At 48.2% G+C, this 21,412-nt stretch overlaps 1 protein-coding gene across 1 annotated transcript; it reads left to right on the plus strand.

Moving 5' to 3' along the window:
• On the plus strand, nt 1-19,505 carry LOC308165701 (GTPase IMAP family member 8-like; the record flags this gene model as incomplete). Its single annotated transcript, XM_080539850.1, has 8 exons — nt 1-124; nt 6,229-6,388; nt 9,831-10,026; nt 13,621-13,657; nt 13,744-14,448; nt 17,076-17,780; nt 18,211-18,873; nt 19,495-19,505. 8 exons carry the CDS (start codon nt 1-3, stop codon nt 19,503-19,505), a joined length of 2,601 nt encoding a protein of 866 aa, XP_080395976.1.
• Between the last annotated feature and the right edge of the window lie 1,907 nt (nt 19,506-21,412).

A 21,412-nucleotide genomic window follows, 5' to 3' on the forward strand; every position in this document is an offset into this window, starting at 1 on the left:
ATGGCCCAGTTCATCATGGGCCGTGAACTCACAGCCACACTCTGCAATAGCAAGAGGAAGGCTGGGAAGATGATCAAGGAACGCAGCCAACCCAGCCACAACCTGTTCTCTCTGTCCTCATCTGGCAACCCAGCCACAACCTGTTCTCTCTGTCCTCATCTGGCAACCCAGCCACAACCTGTTCTCTCTGTCCTCATCTGGCAACCCAGCCACAACCTGTTCTCTCTGTCCTCATCTGGCAACCCAGCCACAACCTGTTCTCTCTGTCCTCATCTGGCAACCCAGCCACAACCTGTTCTCTCTGTCCTCATCTGGCAACCCAGCCACAACCTGTTCTCTCTGTTCTCATCTGGCAACCCAGCCACAACCTGTTCTCTCTGTCCTCATCTGGCAACCCAGCCACCACCTGTTCTCTCTGTCCTCATCTGGCAACCCAGCCACAACCTGTTCTCTCTGTCCTCATCTGGCAACCCAGCCACAACCTGTTCTCTCTGTCCTCACCTGGCAACCCAGCCACAACCTGTTCTCTCTGTCCTCACCTGGCAACCCAGCCACAACCTGTTCTCTCTGTTCTCATCTGGCAACCCAGCCACAACCTGTTCTCTCTGTCCTCATCTGGCAACCCAGCCACAACCTGTTCTCTCTGTCCTCATCTGGCAACCCAGCCACAACCTGTTCTCTCTGTTCTCATCTGGCAACCCAGCCACCACCTGTTCTCTCTGTCCTCATCTGGCAACCCAGCCACAACCTGTTCTCTCTGTCCTCATCTGGCAACCCAGCCACAACCTGTTCTCTCTGTCCTCATCTGGCAACCCAGCCACAACCTGTTCTCTCTGTCCTCATCTGGCAACCCAGCCACAACCTGTTCTCTCTGTCCTCATCTGGCAACCCAGCCACAACCTGTTCTCTCTGTTCTCATCTGGCAACCCAGCCACAACCTGTTCTCTCTGTTCTCATCTGGCAACCCAGCCACAACCTGTTCTCTCTGTTCTCATCTGGCAACCCAGCCACAACCTGTTCTCTCTGTCCTCATCTGGCAAATGGTGCCAGAGTATCCAGACCTGGACCAACAGGTTCCAGAACAACAATGTTGTTTGTCATTTTCACTTTGACATTGAACGTCTGCATTCGCTGTCGTCGATCTGCTGAACGCATAAAAAGGTATTTCTGCTGGTTTTGCTCAATAGTTATCTTATCAGAAAGTTGGATGTTGTAGTGACTACATTATGGGTTCATGTTCTCCTCTTACTGTTGGTTGTGTAGTGGGAGGGAACCAGTTCTGGCACTAGGGGCAGAGGGGAGGATTATTAACGTTGCAACTTCCTGTTTAGACACAACAGTTTTGGTGATCTATTTTCTGGTCCTGTACTGAGAGTACAAGTTGTTATTTTGATTAAACAGTTATCATTACGTTGCCTACGTCTTTCCTTTTTCCTCCGGCACTACACTGGTGACCCCGACGTGGATTTTTGTTAACGTAATTGTGTACAAAAAACCAGCGAACGAACATTACAATCCTGCAAAATGTCCGGGCGAGGAAGACGTTCAAACCAGCGGCAGCCATCACCATCCCCTGTCAGGGTAACGCGTGGTGCGCACACTCCCACTCTCAAGCTACCAGAGTTCTGGGACTCAACGCCTGCTGCATGGTTTGCTATTGTAGAGGCACATTTCAACAAAAGTGACATCGATGACGACGACGACCGGTACAACCATGCTGTGGCAATGTTGGGCAGCTCCACCGCAGCTCGAGTGGTAGGTTTTTTGTCTGCTCCCCCGACGACGAACAAATATGAGCGCCTCAAGGCCCTGCTTCTAGAGACATTTGAACTGTCCACTGCGGAGAGGGTGCGTCGCCTATTTGCCATGTCGGACTTGGGTGACGAGAGGCCTTCTGCGCGCATGGAGAGGATGCTAAACCTGCTCGGTACAGAAGACCCCATGATCCTCTTCACAGAGCTGTTCATGCGCACATTGCCAGCTCAAGTTAGGATGGCGCTGGCCAACACCGCCATCATGGAGCCCCGCGCCCTGGCCAGGGAGGCGGACCGGTTCGTCTTGGCCATGCCTCAACGGTCCCCCGACCTGCTCGCTCCCGCGGCCGCCCCGCCACCCGACCGTCGCAGGAGAGCGAAGGATGACGCCAGACCTTCTGGCCAGCAGGGTAACGCTGCGGGCCATTGTTTCTACCACGCCACTTTTGGCGCCAAGGCCAAACGGTGCCGCTCACCCTGCACCTTCGGACCGACGGGAAACGGCGGGGCCGGCACTCAGTAGTGGCCCTGAGCGCTGGCGTCACCAACAGGCTGCTCTTCATACAAGACACCGCCTCTGGTCGCAGTTTCCTTTGTGACACAGGTGCCCAGTGGAGCATCATTCCGGCAGAGAGATCGGATGTGGCGAAGGAGGAGCGTGGTCCGCAGTTGGCAGGCGCGGACGGCACACCTATCTGCTCTTATGGCACTAGGGCGGTGGACGTGTGCTTCGGAGGGCAATGCTTTTCGTGGGATTTTGTCATAGCGGCTGTCACATTTCCCCTCCTTGGTGCGGATTTTCTGTGCGCCCACAACCTGTTGGTGGACGTGGGGAACAGGCGCCTGGTCAACTCACAGACTTTCGCTTCCTTCGCCTGTACGCAGGGGGAGGCGGTCTACAGCGGGTGGTCCAATACGCTCGCCGAAAGTGACCAGTACCTTCGGCTGCTCGCCGAATTCCCCGACCTTACCAAGCCCACCTTCTCCGCGCCCACGGTGAAACACGGAGTGGAGCACCACATCGAGACCGAGGGGCCTCCCCTCCACGCCAGGGCCAGGCGCCTCAACCCGGAGAAGCTGGCCATCGCCAGGGCGGAGTTTGCGCATATGGAGCAGGTGGGCATCGTTCGGCGCTCGAGCAGCCCCTGGGCGTCTCCCCTGCACATCGTCCCTAAGTCAGACGGCGGGTGGCGCCCATGTGGGGACTACCGCCGCCTCAACGACGCGTCCAAGCCTGACCGCTACCCGGTCCCACATGTCCAGGACTTTTCAGCGAACCTGGCAGGCAAACGCTTCTTCTCCAAAGTGGACCTGGTACGGGGGTACCATCAGGTGCCGGTGCACCCCGAGGACGTCCCTAAGACGGCCGTAATCACGCCATTTGGACTCTTCGAGTTTCTGCGGATGCCGTTCGGCCTGAAGAACGCGGCGCAGACCTTCCAACGCCTCATGCACTCGGTGCTCCGGGACCTACCATTCCTCTTCGTCTACTTGGATGACATCCTCGTCGCAAGCACCACGGAGGAGGAGCACCTGTCCCACCTCCGGGCCCTTTTCACACGGCTCAGCCAACATGGGCTGATTGTCAATCCGGCGAAGTGTGAGTTCGGACGGAACACCATCGACTTTCTCGGGCACCGGGTCTCCGCAGAGGGGGTGACCCCCCTCCCCTCGAAGGTGGAAGCTGTCGCTGCTTTCCCGCGCCCCAGCACAATCAGCGAGCTCAAGGGGTTCATCGGGATGGTAACCTTCTACTATCGCTTCCTCCACCACATCGCTCACATCCTGCGGCCTCTGTACGATGCCCAGAAGGGCAAGACTCTGAAGCAGCCGGTGGACTGGACGGCGGAGCGTGTCAAAGCCTTTCAGGACACCAAGGCGGCCCTGGCCCGCGCTGCCATGTTGGCCCACCCCTCGCCCTCGGCACCCACTGCTCTCACCACGGACGCCTCTGACTTTGCTGTGGGAGCGGTGTACGAACAGTGGGTTGGGGACGCCTGGCAGCCTCTTGCATTCTTCAGCCGCCAGCTGTCTCCCAGAGAGCAAAGGTACAGCACATTCGACAGGGAGCTCCTCGGGCTGTGGCTTGCTGTCAGACACTTCCGTTTTTTACTGGAGGGCCGCGAGTTTACGGCCTACGTGGACCACAAGCCACTCACGCACGCCATGTCCAAGGTGGCGGAGCCGTGGTCCGACCGCCAACAGCGCCAGCTCGCCTACATATCCGAGTTCACCACAGACATCCAGCACGTTGCTGGGAAGTCCAACCAGGTCGCGGATTGTCTCTCCAGGGCGGTGGTTGGTGCGGTCCAACTGGGTTTGGACTACGCGCGCATGGCTGCAGACCAGGCCGCCGACCCCGCCGTCCAGGCTCTCAAGTTGTCGGACACAGGACTGCGCCTAGAAGAGGTGGTTTTCGGTGACGCAGGGGCCACGCTCCTGTGCGACGTCTCCATGGGTCAGCCACGACCGGTGGTCCCCGCCAACTGGAGGCGCCCCGCCTTCGAGGCGATACACGGCTTGTCTCACCCTGGTAGGAAACCGTCCTCACGGCTGGTGTCAGAGAAATTCGTCTGGCATGGGCTCAAGAGGGATGTGAGGGCCTGGGTAGACACGTGCATCGCCTGCCAGCGCGCCAAGGTGCATCGACACGTCAAGGCCCCCCTGGAGCAGTTCTCTGTGCCTGAGCGGAGGTTCGATCATGTAAACGTGGACCTGGTAGGGCCGCTGCCCCCCTCGCACGGATACACCTATCTCTTTACCATGGTGGACAGGACGACTCGCTGGCCGGAGGCAGTTCCGCTCTCCTCAACGACAGCCCCCGACCTGGCCCGGGCGTTCATCGCGGTGTGGGTCTCCCGCTACGGCACCCCTGCTGATCTCTCCTCTGACCGTGGCTCACAGTTTACTTCAGAGCTGTGGGCAGCGGTGGCGGAGAATCTGGGGGTCAAGCTCCACCGCACAACCGCCTATCACCCGCAGGCGAACGGGCTCTGTGAGCGTTTCCATCGATCCATGAAGGCCGCCCTTCGAGCCAGCCTCACGGACAGCGACTGGCTTGACAAGCTGCCGTGGGTCATGCTGGGGCTCAGGACAGCGCCTAAGGAGGACCTCCAGTCGTCGTCCGCTGAGCTGGTGTTTGGACAGCCGCTGCGGGTCCCCGGTGACTTCATTCCCAAGTCAACGGAGCCCTGGTCCGCCGCCGCTCAGCGCGCCTCCCTGCTGGACAGCGCCAGGACCTTCGTCCCGGTCCCGACTACGCAGCATGGTGTCCCTACTTCGAGGGTGCCCCCGGAGCTGCACTCAGCGAGGTTCGTTTTCATTCGTCATGATGGCCACAGGACTCCACTACGTCCTCCTTATGACGGGCCTTTCCGTGTCATCGAGGCCGGAGCCAAGAACTTCATGGTTGACATGGGGGGTAGGCCTGAGTGTGTGTCCGTTGATCGCCTCAAACCGGCCCACTTGGACCTTGAACTGCCCCTGGACTTGGCCCTGCCACCGCGCAGAGGCCGGCCTCCAGTCCTGCCTCCCCTGCCGCGCCCTGGCCATTCCCCCCTCCGACCCCGACAACCCCCCGCAGCTCGCGAGCCCCCGGTCGTCACTGCCCCCCGTCCTTCCCTGCAGGAGGACGTGATGGGCGATGTCACACCTCCTCCCGCACCTCCTGACTTTACCTACGATCGTAGGGGCCGGGCCATACGCCCTCCTCGCCGTGAGGATTTCCAATATTGAGGTGAACACTGGGGGGGCTGGTGTAGTGACTACATTATGGGTTCATGTTCTCCTCTTACTGTTGGTTGTGTAGTGGGAGGGAACCAGTTCTGGCACTAGGGGCAGAGGGGAGGATTATTAACGTTGCAACTTCCTGTTTAGACACAACAGTTTTGGTGATCTATTTTCTGGTCCTGTACTGAGAGTACAAGTTGTTATTTTGATTAAACAGTTATCATTACGTTGCCTACGTCTTTCCTTTTTCCTCCGGCACTACAATGTAGTTATTTTGTGTTTATTGTTTAGGGGTTAAAAGGTGCAGCTTTCACTTTATTTTCTGAGTTAGAAGACGAGTTTGAGTTTTGACGACGTCACCAAAGCCAATAATATCTCAGCTGAAAGAGTTTGAGTTGTTTGTATTCAGCCTACCTCCTGATCTGTGGTTTATAATACAAGAGATGTCGATCAGTCACACACAAAAGCGCTTTGAGTTGCATTTCATGTAGAAAGGCGCTATATAAATAAACCTTTACTACTACTAGCTTTACTAATTTAACCAGCAGCTTAGGACGCACAACATCACGAGAACTCGAGGTCTGTATTTATTTAATATATATTTTTAAATCAAACAAACAAACAAAAAACATGCACAACAGCCTGAATACAATAGGATGTACCACATGTAGGCCTGTATTCTATCTCTCATCTATAGTAACATCTGTTGGCCGTGTCAGGTCGTGTGTGTGTGTTTTGGAGGCAGTCCAGCGCGGAGGCCTCGTCTCCACCCAGCCAGAGGGCGGAGTGATCTCTGACGTCACCACCCAGCCAGAGGGCGGAGTGATCTCTGACGTCACCACCCAGCCAGAGGGCGGAGTGATCTCTGACGTCCTGAATGAGCCTCGATGCAACAATGGCCTCAGGTGATCATCCAGGTAACCTCCTCAGTCCTGACCCACTCCTGGACAAGTCATACCCCAGATAAACCTTTACACTTGCTAGTTGAGGGAACCAACTGTAATAATTCACCCACCTGCTGTCTCTGTTATCAGACTCTTATGCTGCAGGGTGTGTTGTAGAAAGAAGATTAAACACCAGTAGAACACGAACACACACCTAGACCTTCATATTCCCCAACACTCCCTCAGATTCCATTTAAACTTGAGGTGTTTTATGGTGAAATCGTTTAATATGAAAGTCACATAATCTTGTATGGGAAGGTTCTCCTCCTCTCCTTAATGTGAAACATTATCTGATCACTAAACTACATTTATAAAACTGTGTGGTGTTCATGCAGCTTATTTTACAGCAGATATGTTTCAAACACACACACACACACACACACACACACACACACTCACACACACACACACACACACACACACACACACACACACACCTTAAGTCACAAATACACACCACCCTCACGTCCCCAATAAAAAGGAGGGAGATGAACTGACCATTCGATCTTTAACTTAAAAAAGTTAAACTATTTTACAGCGTTGCTTTAATAAAAGAGCGATCTAAACAGAGAGAGACTTGGTGATTTCATTACAGATGTTGTTAATAGCCCAGGCCCTATGTTGTTGCCTCAACATCAGGACAGATTCACGTGTCAGTAACCATGGCTGTTGAGCTCACCACAGCCAGCTATGACAGACACAGGTATCTGCTGCCCCCTACTGGAAGACTCGCGCTTTTATATTGAAGCCTCGAAAACGGTGAAAAGAGTCACCAGAATGGCGCTAGATGGAGCTCTGAGAGCGAGGCCGCGTTCGTAAATAAGCCCTGAGAGCGCAGGGGCGTCCACGTGACTGCCTCTTGTCCAATCAAATGACTTGGTCTCTTTATGACGTTGAACCCAGTGTGGCTCCGGCTGATTTCCGAACGCTGCCTTGCTGTGTCACATGACCAGTCTGCCCGCTCCTGCTCACAAGGCGGGAACACAGGGGGCGTTACCATGGTTACATGGTTGACCCTGATGTCCGAAGGGTGCTTTTCCACACAAAAACAACAACAAATAAATAAAGTAGAACATTTATAATTTTGGACATTCTGTTCTCACATTTACATGATAAATGTACATTTAAACCAACATGGCAACATATCTTTGGCCTCCCTCATAGTGTTGTTGGTGTTGGCTAGACAGACAGACCTTCCACAACGTGGACAGCGACATTTTGGCTGCGTTCATAAACTCGCTCTTGAAATCTGATCAGCACTCATGGAATGCCTCTTGTCCAATCAAATTGGTCCCTTTATGATGTTGAACCCAGTGTGCACTCCGGCGCTCTGAGAGTGAATTTACGAACGCACAGAGCAATGCATCCGGGTACTTTCCCCTCCCGTAATGATCACGCCCCTTTTTGGGTGATAGAAGAGGAGAAGTTTGACTGGCGGTCAATGGAAATTCGTGGTCTTTGCTACTTTAATCCGATAAAATAAGAAAACCGTAGTGCTTTTTAGATATTAGGAGCCCAAATCCGATGGCCAGTTAGGCAAACTATTATATAGTGTCGTTGCCGATCAATGATCGACGTCGTTATATAGAGAAAATTAATTAAATAGGGGTTGATTTATCAGAGCAGTCATACATCATCTCCCTGTCATCTGGGATTTGTAGTTCTTCATTTGATTTGCCGTGGTCCTATCGTCTTCACCTCCAGTCCCCCCAACAGCGTTTGCTTTCGTTTCTTCTTTGAACATTTATCTCCCATGATTACAATAGAAATATCATGCACAGTAGCACTAGTCGATAGCCGTTATGGGTGAAGGGTTAGTAGCTACTAAGTAGTACCTTAGTAGGCTAGATCAAAATACATTTATAAAACTGTGTGGTGTTCATCCAGCTTATTTTACAGCAGACATGTTTCAAACACACACACACACACACACACACACACACACACACACGCGCGCACACACACACACACACACACACACACACACACACACACACACACACACACACACACAGACACACACACACACATACACACACACACACACACACACACACACACACACACACCATAAGTCACAAATACACACCACCCTATAAACCCAATAAAAAGGAGGGAGATGAACTGACCATTCGATCTTCAACTAAAAAAATGAAACTATTTTACAGCGTTGCTTTAATAAAAGAGCGATCTAAACAGAGAGAGACTTGGTGATTTCATTACAGATGTTGTTAATAGCCCAGGCCCTATGTTGTTGCCTCAACATCAGGACAGATTCACGTGTCAGTAACCATGGCTGTTGAGCTCACCACAGCCAGCTATGACAGGCACAGGTATCTGCTGCCCCCTACTGGAAGACTCGCGCTTTTATATTGCAGCCTCGAAAACGGTGAAAAGAGTCACCAGAAGTTTTAATGGCGGTAGATGGAGCTCTGAGAGCGAGGCCGCGTTCGTAAATAAACTCTCAGAGCGCAGGGGCGTCCACGTGACTGCCTCTTGTCCAATCAAATGACTTGATCTCTTTATGACGTTGAACCCAGTGTGCGCTCCGGCGCTCTGAGAGTGAATTTACGAACGCACCCGTAGTAACATAGATCTCGAGCCAAGAAGATTATTTGGCATAAAGTGTCAAATAAACAGGTTAGCTTGTATTCCTAGCAGACTGGGCCACATTTAGCCTAGCTGCTATCAAGGTCAAAGAACCACAGGCTAACTTCATCACACATCAATATAAACTGGGTAACAGTCATTAGTTTGCGTGGGCCTGTCTGTCTGTAGAATCATTCTTCAATCACAACTCTGTTAATGTGTAACTCAGAGCTGCCTAAGGCTACGGGGTCGACTGGGCCTCACTCCAGGGGTTTAACTCTGTTAATGTGTAACTCAGAGCTGCCTAAGGCTACGGGGTCGACTGGGCCTCACTCCAGGGGTTTACTGCGCCACACCTGGGTAGTTTTACTGGAGCTACAAAGTCCAGATAACGATAAAGCATCACATCACTCCTTCTTTATTTGATCCGTTCCCTCCGTTCGTCCTGCAGCTGAGAGAGAAGGTATGAACAGTTTGAACATATCTTTCTGTTGCTTGTCTTGCTCAATTGTTGTTCAGAACTTCTTTTTGCTGTTGTTGTTGTTGTTGTTGGTGATAGGGTTAGAGTTGTTGTTGTTGTTGTTGTTGGTGATAGGGTTAGATCTATGGTGACGGTTAGGGTGGGCCTGTGCCTCACCTGAGAGAGATGCATTCTGACTAGAGGATATGTCTTCATTCATACTTCTTTGCTTTTGATTTAAACAACCAGTCTTGACCTACGATTTACAGCCGGTCTAAATGTCTCATAACTTTGTTTTCCCCCAGACCGTGTTTGGAGTCTTGTGTTCGCTCGCCCTAACTCGCCCTAACTCAGTGACGTGAAGGCCAAAGTCAACTGGAGCAACGTGATCAGTCATTACCTGGCCTCGTCCTACCCTGCCCAACCCTACCTGTCCAGTGCTCCAGCCCAACCCTACCTGTCCAACCCTACCTGCCAGCTGCCTTATCAGCGTTCCACTGCACACCAGTGGATCTCCAGGTTACAACAATGGCCACAGGGGGCCGTCCAGGTAAACTGTTAATGTCAAAACTGAACCACTTAAGTACCAAACAAAAACCTGGACACAAGCTTATGTAGGTTTTTGTGTAACCATAATTTAATAATGCTAAATACGTTAAGATTTTAATGACCATTTTCAGAAATGCCAACAGTCAGTTTTTAGCCTAATGAAACCCAAACACATGTGAGACAACCTAATTGAAATAGATAATATTATTACTCAACCGAAATGTCTGTTATGACAACAGTCACAGTCAGAAGATATGCAGTGGTGCACTAGACTGAATGCATGAGGATGCGCTGGCCTGCTGTAGTTCGAAGGTGTGTGGGGTAGGGGTAGGGGGGCACGGGGAGGGGGGGCAGGGGGATGGGGGGGTAGGGGGGCACGGGGAGGGGGGGTGCAGGGGTAGGCGGATTGGGGTCGCCTAGAGGTTAGAGAGGCCGGCTAGCAATCTGGTTCGATCCCCGCCTCAGGAGGGAGCTGCATGTGAGCTGGTGACTGGAGGGTTGCTGGCATCATATCTAAGGTGCCTACCACTGCCGTTGTGCCATTCAGCAAGGCACTTAACCTCTAATTGCTCCAGGGCGCTGACTATGGCTGACCCTGTGCCTAGAGCAAAACATATTGGACTCTGTGCAATAATCTAATCTAGGAGAGGAGACCAGAACAATGATTGCAGTTGAAACGGTTCGGGCGAAGCCACTTTTACCTGCAGTAATCCAGAATAGACAGGAACAGACTTAGGAAAAATAACAAACCGAAGTACTTAACTTAAATCACAAGAGCAGAGGAGACTAGATTCTATGAAATGCCAAAAGAGGATCACAAGACAAGCCTCTCTGAAGTGAATCATACAATGACAATCAGAGGGTTAACTGGTTCTCCAGGATTAAAGGGAACACAGTACAGTGCAGGCGCCTGCTTCAGTGAGCTGAAGTCTCACCATCCTGACAGCATCTGGCTTGTTCAACTGCAGTCTGATGATGATGATGATCAGGGTTCGAGTTATAAGCTGAACTCTGTGGGGGTCTCCAAAATAACAGTGCGAAATGTTCTCATGCAGGCGCGAATCATGCCCACACAGCGATGGGACTTACACGTTTTAATTAGCTATAGGCAGTAGCGGATTAAGGTGGTCAGTGGCCCTAGGCTACTCCTTTGTGTGAGGACCCCCCTGCCCCCATACACAAGCCTCCCCCCTCCCCAAAATATACAACTCACGAGCACCCTGCACACACACACCACTCATAATGCTTTACCATAAAACACTTAAACACTTTAATAACACAATAACACAACAGTGTTAATAATGCAAAGAATAAAAAAAAAGGTTCAGTGCATTCAGTTCTGTCTCTATTGCTCTCCTCTCCCGTTGTCTCTCTGTTACTGTCCTGTTGTCTGTCTCTCTGTTACTGTCCTGTTGTCTGTCTCTCTGTTGCTGTCCTGTTGTCTGTCTCTCTGTTGCTGTCCTGTTGTCCGTCTCTCTGTTGCTCCCCTCAGCTCTAAATGACAGAAAATGAATTAGCTAATTAGTTGGCATGTAAACATATAGTTAGGGTTGGGTACAGTTTGGGTTTTATTCGATACCGGTGACAAATCGATACTTTAAAAACGGTACCGGTACCGAAACATCATCCTCATCCTCAAATCCCAACATATCCTGACGCTACAGCTGCAGGCTACTCATTTCACCACATCAACAGCCCCACATGAAACAACAGCTATAAAAGCGATAGTCACACATCTCGGCCAATAATTGTGTTATTTTTGCTATACAGAAGGAGCGAAAAATACATTAGGTTAGTACACTAGGTTAGTAAAAAGTAAAAGCCACCTTACCTTTACGGAGACAAGATAGACCAAAGTGGTCTGTTTTCAGTAGGCTGCGGTCGCGGTCCTGGAACCCATGATGCTGACGTCCGATGTCCTTTCTTTATCCAAGATTGGATGAACGGGAGAGGGTCAAATTTGTCTTTGATAAAAACCCGAAATTTTCTAGGCTTGATGACCCGGTCGGCAGCAGTGGCCTTATTTTGGGCGGCATGGTAGCTACTACTGTATGTATTGTATATACTCCTGTATAGCTAATGAATGAATGTTTGCTTCTCAATAATAGGCTAGGTGCACGATCTCACTACTTCCTGAAAGGCAACTGGTGTCTCACTCTATTGGTTTAATTGATTAATCAGCTGTGCACTGTGTGTTCCAACGGTTTACCGCACAGCTGATTAATCAACCTTTTGCTGTTGCACAATATTCTACTGCGCCCCATGGTGTCTTGGTGGTGAAGTGCAGGCAGTCAAAGGCATACTGTCATTCACAGGAGATTAATGGTGCGCGTAGTTCTTTTGGAAAACGTGTTTATTTTACAATATTTATAATATAAATTAAATAATATTCATTACATTGACATTTTGATCAAATAATAGTTGTGGTAATGTATTATTAGTGACCCCCACAGATTTTTGATTTTACTGCCTTCATGGGAGCTCAGAGAGCCTCAGACCATCTCTATGGGAGCTCAGCTCCCATTGGCTCCCACATAACTCGAACCCTGATGATGATGATGATGAATCAAACCATCACACCACCTCATGGGCCACGTACCACAACATAACAACAACTTTTGTAGTCAGGAAGTCAGGACACCAGCAAGTCAGACACACACACACACACACACACACACACACACACACACACACACAGACACACACACACACACACACACACACACAGACACACACACACACACAGACACACACACTAACAGCAGACCATAATTTCCACTCAAACACAGAGTCATACAAAGATCAGAATCAGAATCGCTTTAATTCACCAAAGTACAATGCCAGCAGGCACAAGGACTTTACTTTGGTGTCATTGGTGCTACGGAAATACTAAGATACATAAAACAAGTAGTGTACAAGACAGACACTGGAGACACGCGTGGCATAACGTCTTAGCTATGCAATACAACAACCTTAACCAGACAACGCCACCTTGGGAATCGCACCCAAGGACATAATATACAGGGGGGAAAACACCTTGAGTTACGAGTTATGTACAATATCCCCTATAGGTTCTTTATATATTTCAGCGTCTTTGAGCCCCCGAAAAGCGCTATATAAATACAATGAATTATTATAATTATCATTATTATTATTGTTATTATTATCATTATCATTATTATTGTTATTATTATTATTATTGTTATTATTATTATTATTACTATATTATTATTATTATTATTATATGAAGGAAGACAGAGACGTGATTCAAAATCAAAAGGTTAAATGTATTAAAATGTAAAGAAGAAGGTATGTCTGGAAGCATCTGCGGGGAGGAGGGTCAGTGTCTGTTGAGAGACTGAGGAAGCTAGAAGTCAATCACTATCACAGAACGACGTCATGTTGACTACAGACACATTTAGACAGGTCATCAGTTCAAACAGCTAAACGTTCTACTAGGCTGTAGTCTACTAGACACACCAACATTTAAGACCATATATGGACACATACACATCCACACAGTTGGTCACAGCACCTTTATTGAACAAGACATCACAGATGACGGTGGGCTTATTGGATTTGGCCCCAAATTCAGTGGATACAGCCGCCATACCACGACCTGACCAGCAGATGTCAGTATGAAGCTGCTGTATGGTTGCCATGGTTTCATTATGGACTTTATGACTTATTTCTCTCTCTCTCTCTCTCTCTCTGCCAGGTGACTCCCTCCATCTCTCAGAGCTGAGGATCGTGCTGCTGGGGGACAGAGGAGCAGGGAAGAGTTCATCAGGAAACACCATCCTGGGCAGAGAGGAGTTTGACCTGGGGACAACTGCTCAGTGTGTGAAGAGACAGGGAGAAGTAGCAGGGAGGCAGGTCACTGTGGTCGACACTCCAGGCTGGTGGGGTAATGCCCCTGTAGAGATTACTCCTGAGCTGGTTAAACAGGAGATTGTAAGCAGTGTGTCTCTGTGTCCTCCAGGACCTCACACTCTCCTCCTGGTCATACCAGTGGATGTTTCATTCACTGAGGAAAGTAGAAGTTCAGTAGAGGAACACCTGAGACTTCTCAGTGAGGGAGTGTGGAGTCACACTATAGTGCTGTTCACCTTTGGGGACAGTCTGGGAGACACAACCATTGAGCAGCACATTGAGAGAGAAGGGAAGGCCCTCCAGTGGCTTGTTGAGAAATGTGGGAACAGGTATCATGTCCTCAACAATGAGAACAGGGGTGACGGCACTCAGGTCACAGAGCTGCTGGAGAAGATAGAGGAGATGGTGGCAGGAAACAGAGGAGGCCATTATGAGATAGACAGAGAGACACTGGAGAAGATAGAACAGGAAAGGAGGGCAGTGGGAGAGAGAGCGAAACAGAGACTGAAGAAGGTGCAGGAACAGAGAGAGACCCTCAGATCACTAAAGGGTGAGTTTATTTCTGTCTCTTTTTAAAAACAGATTTGTTAAAGATTTCACTAGAACAACATGTTTTCTCTCCATTTCACTTTGTTTTAAAAGCAAACTCATGATGTAAATATACTTTCAGTGCCTTAGATGATGAGGTGGATAGAGCTTTCAGTTTGAGATGGAGTTGCTAGCTCCTACAGTAGCAACAGTAAACTCACTGACTAGCTAACGGGCTGTCTTGCCTCACAGTTTAGCTAAAATCAAGCTGACAAACTGATTAGCTGAACTGTGAATACAGCTAGCCAGCCAGCTATGTGATTTGCTTAACGTCAGACAGAAAATGCCTTCTTCATTTGAGTGGAATGCGATATGAAACAGATTCAACCTCAGAGTAGATTCCTCCACATCAGTGTTCAGTGCTCCAACTGTAACCGGCCTTTTCTCTCTCATGATTGGGAGTTGAGACACGAATGTGGCATGAAAAGAAAGCTGAGATTCAACATCTGGTTTTGGCTTCAAGTGACTGAAAATTATGGAGCAAGTCACAAACTATAAAACAGGGAAAAACGCAACAATGGCGGTGGTGAGGTAGCATGGTTACCATGACAACCCTATGTAGTATACGACTACAGTGATACTAGTTAATACACTTTGGCTTTATAAGTGTTTTTCTGTTCATGACAAAGATAGAAAACCCTGTTATGTGTGAAATGTCAATTAAATGTGTATAGATAGATAAGCATGTCCATGTATATAGATAGATAAGCATGTCCATGTATATAGATAGATAAGCATGTCCATGTAGATAGATAGATAAACATGTCCATGTATATAGATAGATAAGCATGTCCATGTATATAGATAGATAAGCATGTCCATGTATATAGATAGATAAGCATGTCCATGTATATAGATAGATAAGCATGTCCATGTAGATAGATAGATAAGCATGTCCATGTATATAGATAGATAAGCATGTCCATGTGTATAGATAGATAAGCATGTTCATGTATATAGATAGATAAGCATGTCCATGTATATAGATAGATAAGCATGTCCATGTATATAGATAGATAAGCATATCCATGTATATAGATAGATAAGCATGGACATGTATATAGATGGATAAGCATGTCCATGTATATAGATAGATAAGCATATCCATGTATATAGATAGATAAGCATGTCCATGTATATAGATAGATAAGCATGTCCATGTGTATAGATAGATAAGCATGTCCATGTATATAGATAGATAAGCATGTCCATGTATATAGATGGATAAGCATGTCCATGTATATAGATAGATAAGCATATCCATGTATATAGATAGATAAGCATGTCCATGTATATAGATAGATAAGCATGTTCATGTATATAGATAGATAAGCATGTCCATGTATATAGATAGATAAGCATGTCCATGTATATAGATAGATAAGCATGTCCATGTATATAGATAGATAAGCATGTCCATGTATATAGATAGATAAGCATGTCCATGTATATAGATAGATAAGCATGTCTATGTATATAGATAGATAAGCATGTCCATGTATATAGATAGATAAGCATGTCCATGTATATAGATGGATAAGCATGTCCATGTATATAGATAGATAAGCATATCCATGTATATAGATAGATAAGCATGTCCATGTATATAGATAGATAAGCATGTCCATGTATATAGATAGATAAGCATGTCCATGTATATAGATAGATAAGCATGTCCATGTATATAGATAGATAAGCATGTCCATGTATATAGATAGATAAGCATGTCCATGTATATAGATAGATAAGCATGTCCATGTATATAGATAGATAAGCATGTCCATGTATATAGATAGATAAGCATGTCCATGTATATATATAGATAAGCATGTCCATGTATATAGATAGATAAGCATGTCCATGTACCGTATTTTCCGGACTATAAGTCGCACTTTTCTTCATAGTTTGGCTGGTCCTGCGACTTATATATCAATATATATATATAATTTCATACTGACTGACTTGAACCAAGGAGTAAACATTACCGTCTACAGCCGACAGAGGGCGCTCTGGGCCGCTCTGGGCTTGTGACAACTATATGCTGCTCCTATACCACTGAGGAAATGAAACATTAGCTTGTTGAAGCTAAGCAAACGGTAGCTTGGTGAACTTGCTTACTGGTAACTTGCTTGTTGGACTCGCTGGCTTGTTATGTTCATTTAGCCTCTTCAGCCTCCCAGGTATGTTCTTTATGCTATTGTGTTGCTTAATAACTGTTAATGTGTTACGTTAACATACCGGACTTCTATTCAGCCTGTTGTTCTGTGTGCTATTGTGTAGTTGAATAACTTGCCTTTCCAGATTAAATGTCTGTTCTTGGTCTTGGATTTTGTGAAATACATTTCTAAATAAATGCGACTTATAGTCCAGTGAGATTTATAGTCCGGAAAATACGGTATATAGATAGATAGATAGTCCATTTCAAGAGATTTAACCATCAGTATGTGGTTATGGGTGTTCAGTCAGGTACACAAACACACTTTTAGATAGGAACACACACACACACACACACACACCTTTGTTGTGAGCTGGGGAGAATAAAATTACTTATTTCTTGACATTCATTATTTCTCTCTCTCTCTCTGCCAGGTGACTCCCTCCATCTCTCAGAGCTGAGGATCGTGCTGCTGGGGTTCAGAGTAGCAGGGAAGAGTTCATCAGGAAACACCATCCTGGGCAGAGAGGAGTTTGACCTGGGGAGAACTGCTCAGTGTGTGAAGAGACAGGGAGAGGTAGCAGGGAGGCAGGTCACTGTGGTCGACACTCCAGGCTGGTTGTGGTATGGCCGTGTAGAGTATACCTCTGAGCTGGTTAAACAGGAGATTGTAAGCAGTGTGTCTCTGTGTCCTCCAGGACCTCACACTCTCCTCCTGGTCATACGGGTGGATGTTTCATTCACTGAGGAAATGAGAAGTTCAGTAGAGGAACACCTGAGACTTCTCAGTGAGGGAGTCTGGAGTCACACTATGGTGCTGTTCACCTGTGGGGACAGTCTGGGAGACACAACCATTGAGCAGCACATTGAGAGTGAAGGGAAGGCCCTCCAGTGGCTTGTTGAGAAATGTGGGAACAGGTATCATGTCCTCAACAATAAGAACAGGGGTGATGACACTCAGGTCACAGAGCTGCTGGAGAAGATAGAGGAGATGGTGGCAGTGAACAGAGGAGGCCATTATGAGATAGACAGAGCGATAGTGAGGAAGACAGAAGTGTGGAGAAAACCCAAAGAAGAGAGAGCAAAACAGAGGCAGGAGAAGGTGAAGAAACAGAGAGAGATCCACAGATCATTCATAGGTGAGATTATTATTACTGAACTGTTATGAAGGAAACTTCCATATCAGATCACTGTGATGGTGGCTGGAATACTGAGTTCTCTGTGACAGAACCACTCCCATTGGTCAGTTTGGCTGCTGACCAATGGGCTTGTGCTAAGATGGTGTATGATTGATGAGATGACCAATCAGTTCATTTTCTGGTGTCAAAGTTGTACTCTCTGAATAAAGCAAGATCTCTAGCACCAATTTACAGACACGTCCTTGAATACGCTACATCAAATTCTATTCTTAATACAATCAATCAACCATTATGGCTTGTAGCATGTTAGCATGCCCTCCCAAGTCACCAATATCAATGGTGTTCTAAGGATGTTCAATGGAGACACACCCTGTATACAGCATGTCAATGGGAGATGCTCATTATACTGTGTTGTTTCTCTCTCTGCCAGGTGACTCCCTCCATCTCTCAGAGCTGAGGATCGTGCTGCTGGGGTACAGGTTAGCAGGGAAGAGTTCATCAGGAAACACCATCCTGGGCAGAGAGGAGTTTGACCTGGGGACAACTGCTCAGTGTGTGAAGAGACAGGGAGAGGTAGCAGGGAGGCAGGTCACTGTGGTCGACACTCCAGGCTGGAGGAGGAATCACCCTGTAGAGCTGACTCCTGAGCTGGTTAAACAGGAGATTGTAAGCAGTGTGTCTCTGTGTCCTCCAGGACCTCACACTCTCCTCCTGGTCATACGGGTGGATGTTTCATTCAAAGAGCAAGAGGCAAATGCTGCAGAGGCACACCTGGAGCTTCTCAGTGAGGGAGTGTGGAGTCACACTATAGTGCTGTTCACCTGTGGGGACAGTCTGGGAGACACAACCATTGAGCAGCACATTGAGAGTGAAGGGAAGGTCCTCCAGTGGCTTGTTGAGAAATGTGGGAACAGGTATCATGTCCTCAACAATAAGAACAGGGGTGATGGCACTCAGGTCACAGAGCTGCTGGAGAAGATAGATGAGATGGTGGCAGTGAACAGTGGAGATGTGTTTTATCCTGAGAGTCAGGTGGGGGGTCAACCTTCACTGGCACCAAGAAAAGCTAACAGCATACGGTTGCCTCCGAACAGTGAGTATGGTTCTCTGACTCACATATACAGTACATGACATACTGTAGTGATTCCAGTGTGCCAGCAAAGCTTCTGATCTGTTGTTGTTGTTGTTGTTGTTGTTGTTGTTGTTGTGTTACAGTGAGTGGAGGCAGCAGACCAGATGCTGGTTATGGATCTGAGCTGGTATCTAAGGGTGGATCAGTGACTGAGTCAGCAAGAGGAGCTAGGAGCATGGAGTATCCTCCACACAGTGAGTATGGTTCTCTGACTTGTCTTAACATGCCCTATTATTTAACTGAACTGGTCCTTGCGTCTGTGTCGTTCTCTAGCCTGGGTTTCCCCGTCCTGTACTAGGGGTTGCCACAAAGAATAATGGTTATCAATAGCAGACAGCAACAATAGTAACAGCAACAGTTGTCTATCGTAAACCGCACATCGTACAAACATTTGATCTGAATTTTGTCTAAGTTGACATCACACACACACACACACACACACACACACACACACACACACACACACACACACACACACACACACACACCTGATGTACTGTAGTGTTTCCAGTGTGCCAGCAAAGCTTTCTGAGAATCTTATCTGTTGTTGTTGTTGTTGTTGTTGTTGTTGTTGTGTTACAGGTATCATGTGAGAATCAAGGACCCCAATTGAAATAAGCCAGTGGCTTTCTTGGGTTTTTATCCTGTTAGTTGACCTTGTATGAAATATGTACTTTCATGTACCTACTTCTGCAAATCTTCTAATAAAGTTTTCAATCAATCAATCAATCAATCAAACAGTGAGTGGAGGCAGCAGACCAGACACTGGTTATGGATCAGAGCTGGTATCTAAGGGTGGATCAGTGACTGAGTCAGCAAGAGGAGCTGGTAGCTTGGGTCATCCTCCAAACAGTGAGTATGGTTCTCTGAAGACATCTCCCTTCCATCACATACATACATATATACTACCTGTACTGTAGTGTTCCATCACATACATACATATATACATATATACTACCTGTACTGTAGTGCTTCCATCACATATATACATATATACATATATACATATATACTACCTGTACTGTAGGGCTTCCATCACATATATACATATATACATATATACATATATACTACCTGTACTGTAGTGCTTCCATCACATATATACATATATACATATATACATATATACTACCTGTACTGTAGGGCTTCCATTGTGCCAGCAAAGCTTTCCCAGAATCTGATCTGTTGTTGTTGTTGTTGTTGTTGTTGTTGTTGTTGTTGTTGTTGTGTTACAGTGAGTGGAGGCAGCAGAGCAGAGACAGGGTATGATTCTGAGCTGGTATCTGAGGTTGGATCAGTGACTGAGTCACTGTTGAAGCCTGAGAGAAGGAGGAGAGACGTCCTCACAGAGGATTCAGAGGTTCTCCAACAGTAGACTCTGCTGAGAGGTGTGGATGAGGCTGACTCCCTCCTGCTGAGAGGTGTGGATGGGGCTGACTCCCTCCTGCTGAGAGGTGTGGATGGGGCTGACTCCCTCCTGCTGAGAGGTGTGGATGGGGCTGACTCCCTCCTGCTGAGAGGTGTGGATGGGGCTGACTCCCTCCTGCTGAGAGGTGTGGATGGGGCTGACTCCCTCCTGCTGAGAGGTGTGGATGGGGCTGACTCCCTCCTGCTGAGAGGTATGGATGGGGCTGACTCCCTCCTGCTGAGAGGTGTGGATGGGGCTGACTCCCTCCTGCTGAGAGGTGTGGGTGGGGCTGACTCCCCCCTGCTGAGAGGTGTGGATGGGGCTGACTCCCTCCTGCTGAGAGGTGTGGATGGGGCTGACTCCCTCCTGCTGAGAGGTGTGGGTGGGGCTGACTCCTGGTCCTGGGTCTCTCTACCCTACACAGCTCTTCTCCATCAACTCATACAGAGACATGAACTCTTGCTCCACGCCAGGTACCTAATCAGATTCAAGACCCTGGACAGTCCCTGCCTACCTGCAGGCAATGGTCACCCCCCAAACTTCAGCCCGTTCACTCCGCTCCTCCACCTCTGCTGGCCGACCGGCCCCACCACCTCTACGCCAACACGGCAGTCACGCTGCCCGTTCACTCCGCTCCAACACTGGCTCCCCGCTGGTGGAATGAGCTGCCCACGGCTGTCAGAACTGCAGAGTCACTACCCATCTTCCGTCGGAGACTGAAGACCTCCATCTCTTCAGGCTACACCTTAACTGCTCCTCCTGAGACATCTACTACCCCCTGAACGGCCCATCCTGAGACATCTACTACCCCCCTGTACTGTCCCTCCTGAGACATCTACTACCCCCCTGTACTGTCCCTCCTGAGACATCTACTACCCCCCTGTACTGTTTCTCCTGAGACATCTACTACCCCCCTGAGACATCTACTACCCCCCAGCACTGTGTCTCCTGAGACATCTACTACCCCCCAGCACTGTGTCTCCTGAGACATCTACTACCCCCCTGTACTGTCCCTCCAGTGTCTATTATAAAAACATTTTATAATCTTCTTCTAGCACGACGACTGCCAATGGCCCCTGGCCTGAACTGGAT

The sequence above is a fragment of the Nansenia antarctica genome, assembly GCF_963989245.1.
Source record: "Nansenia antarctica genome assembly, chromosome: 9".
Lineage (NCBI taxonomy): Eukaryota > Metazoa > Chordata > Actinopteri > Argentiniformes > Microstomatidae > Nansenia > Nansenia antarctica.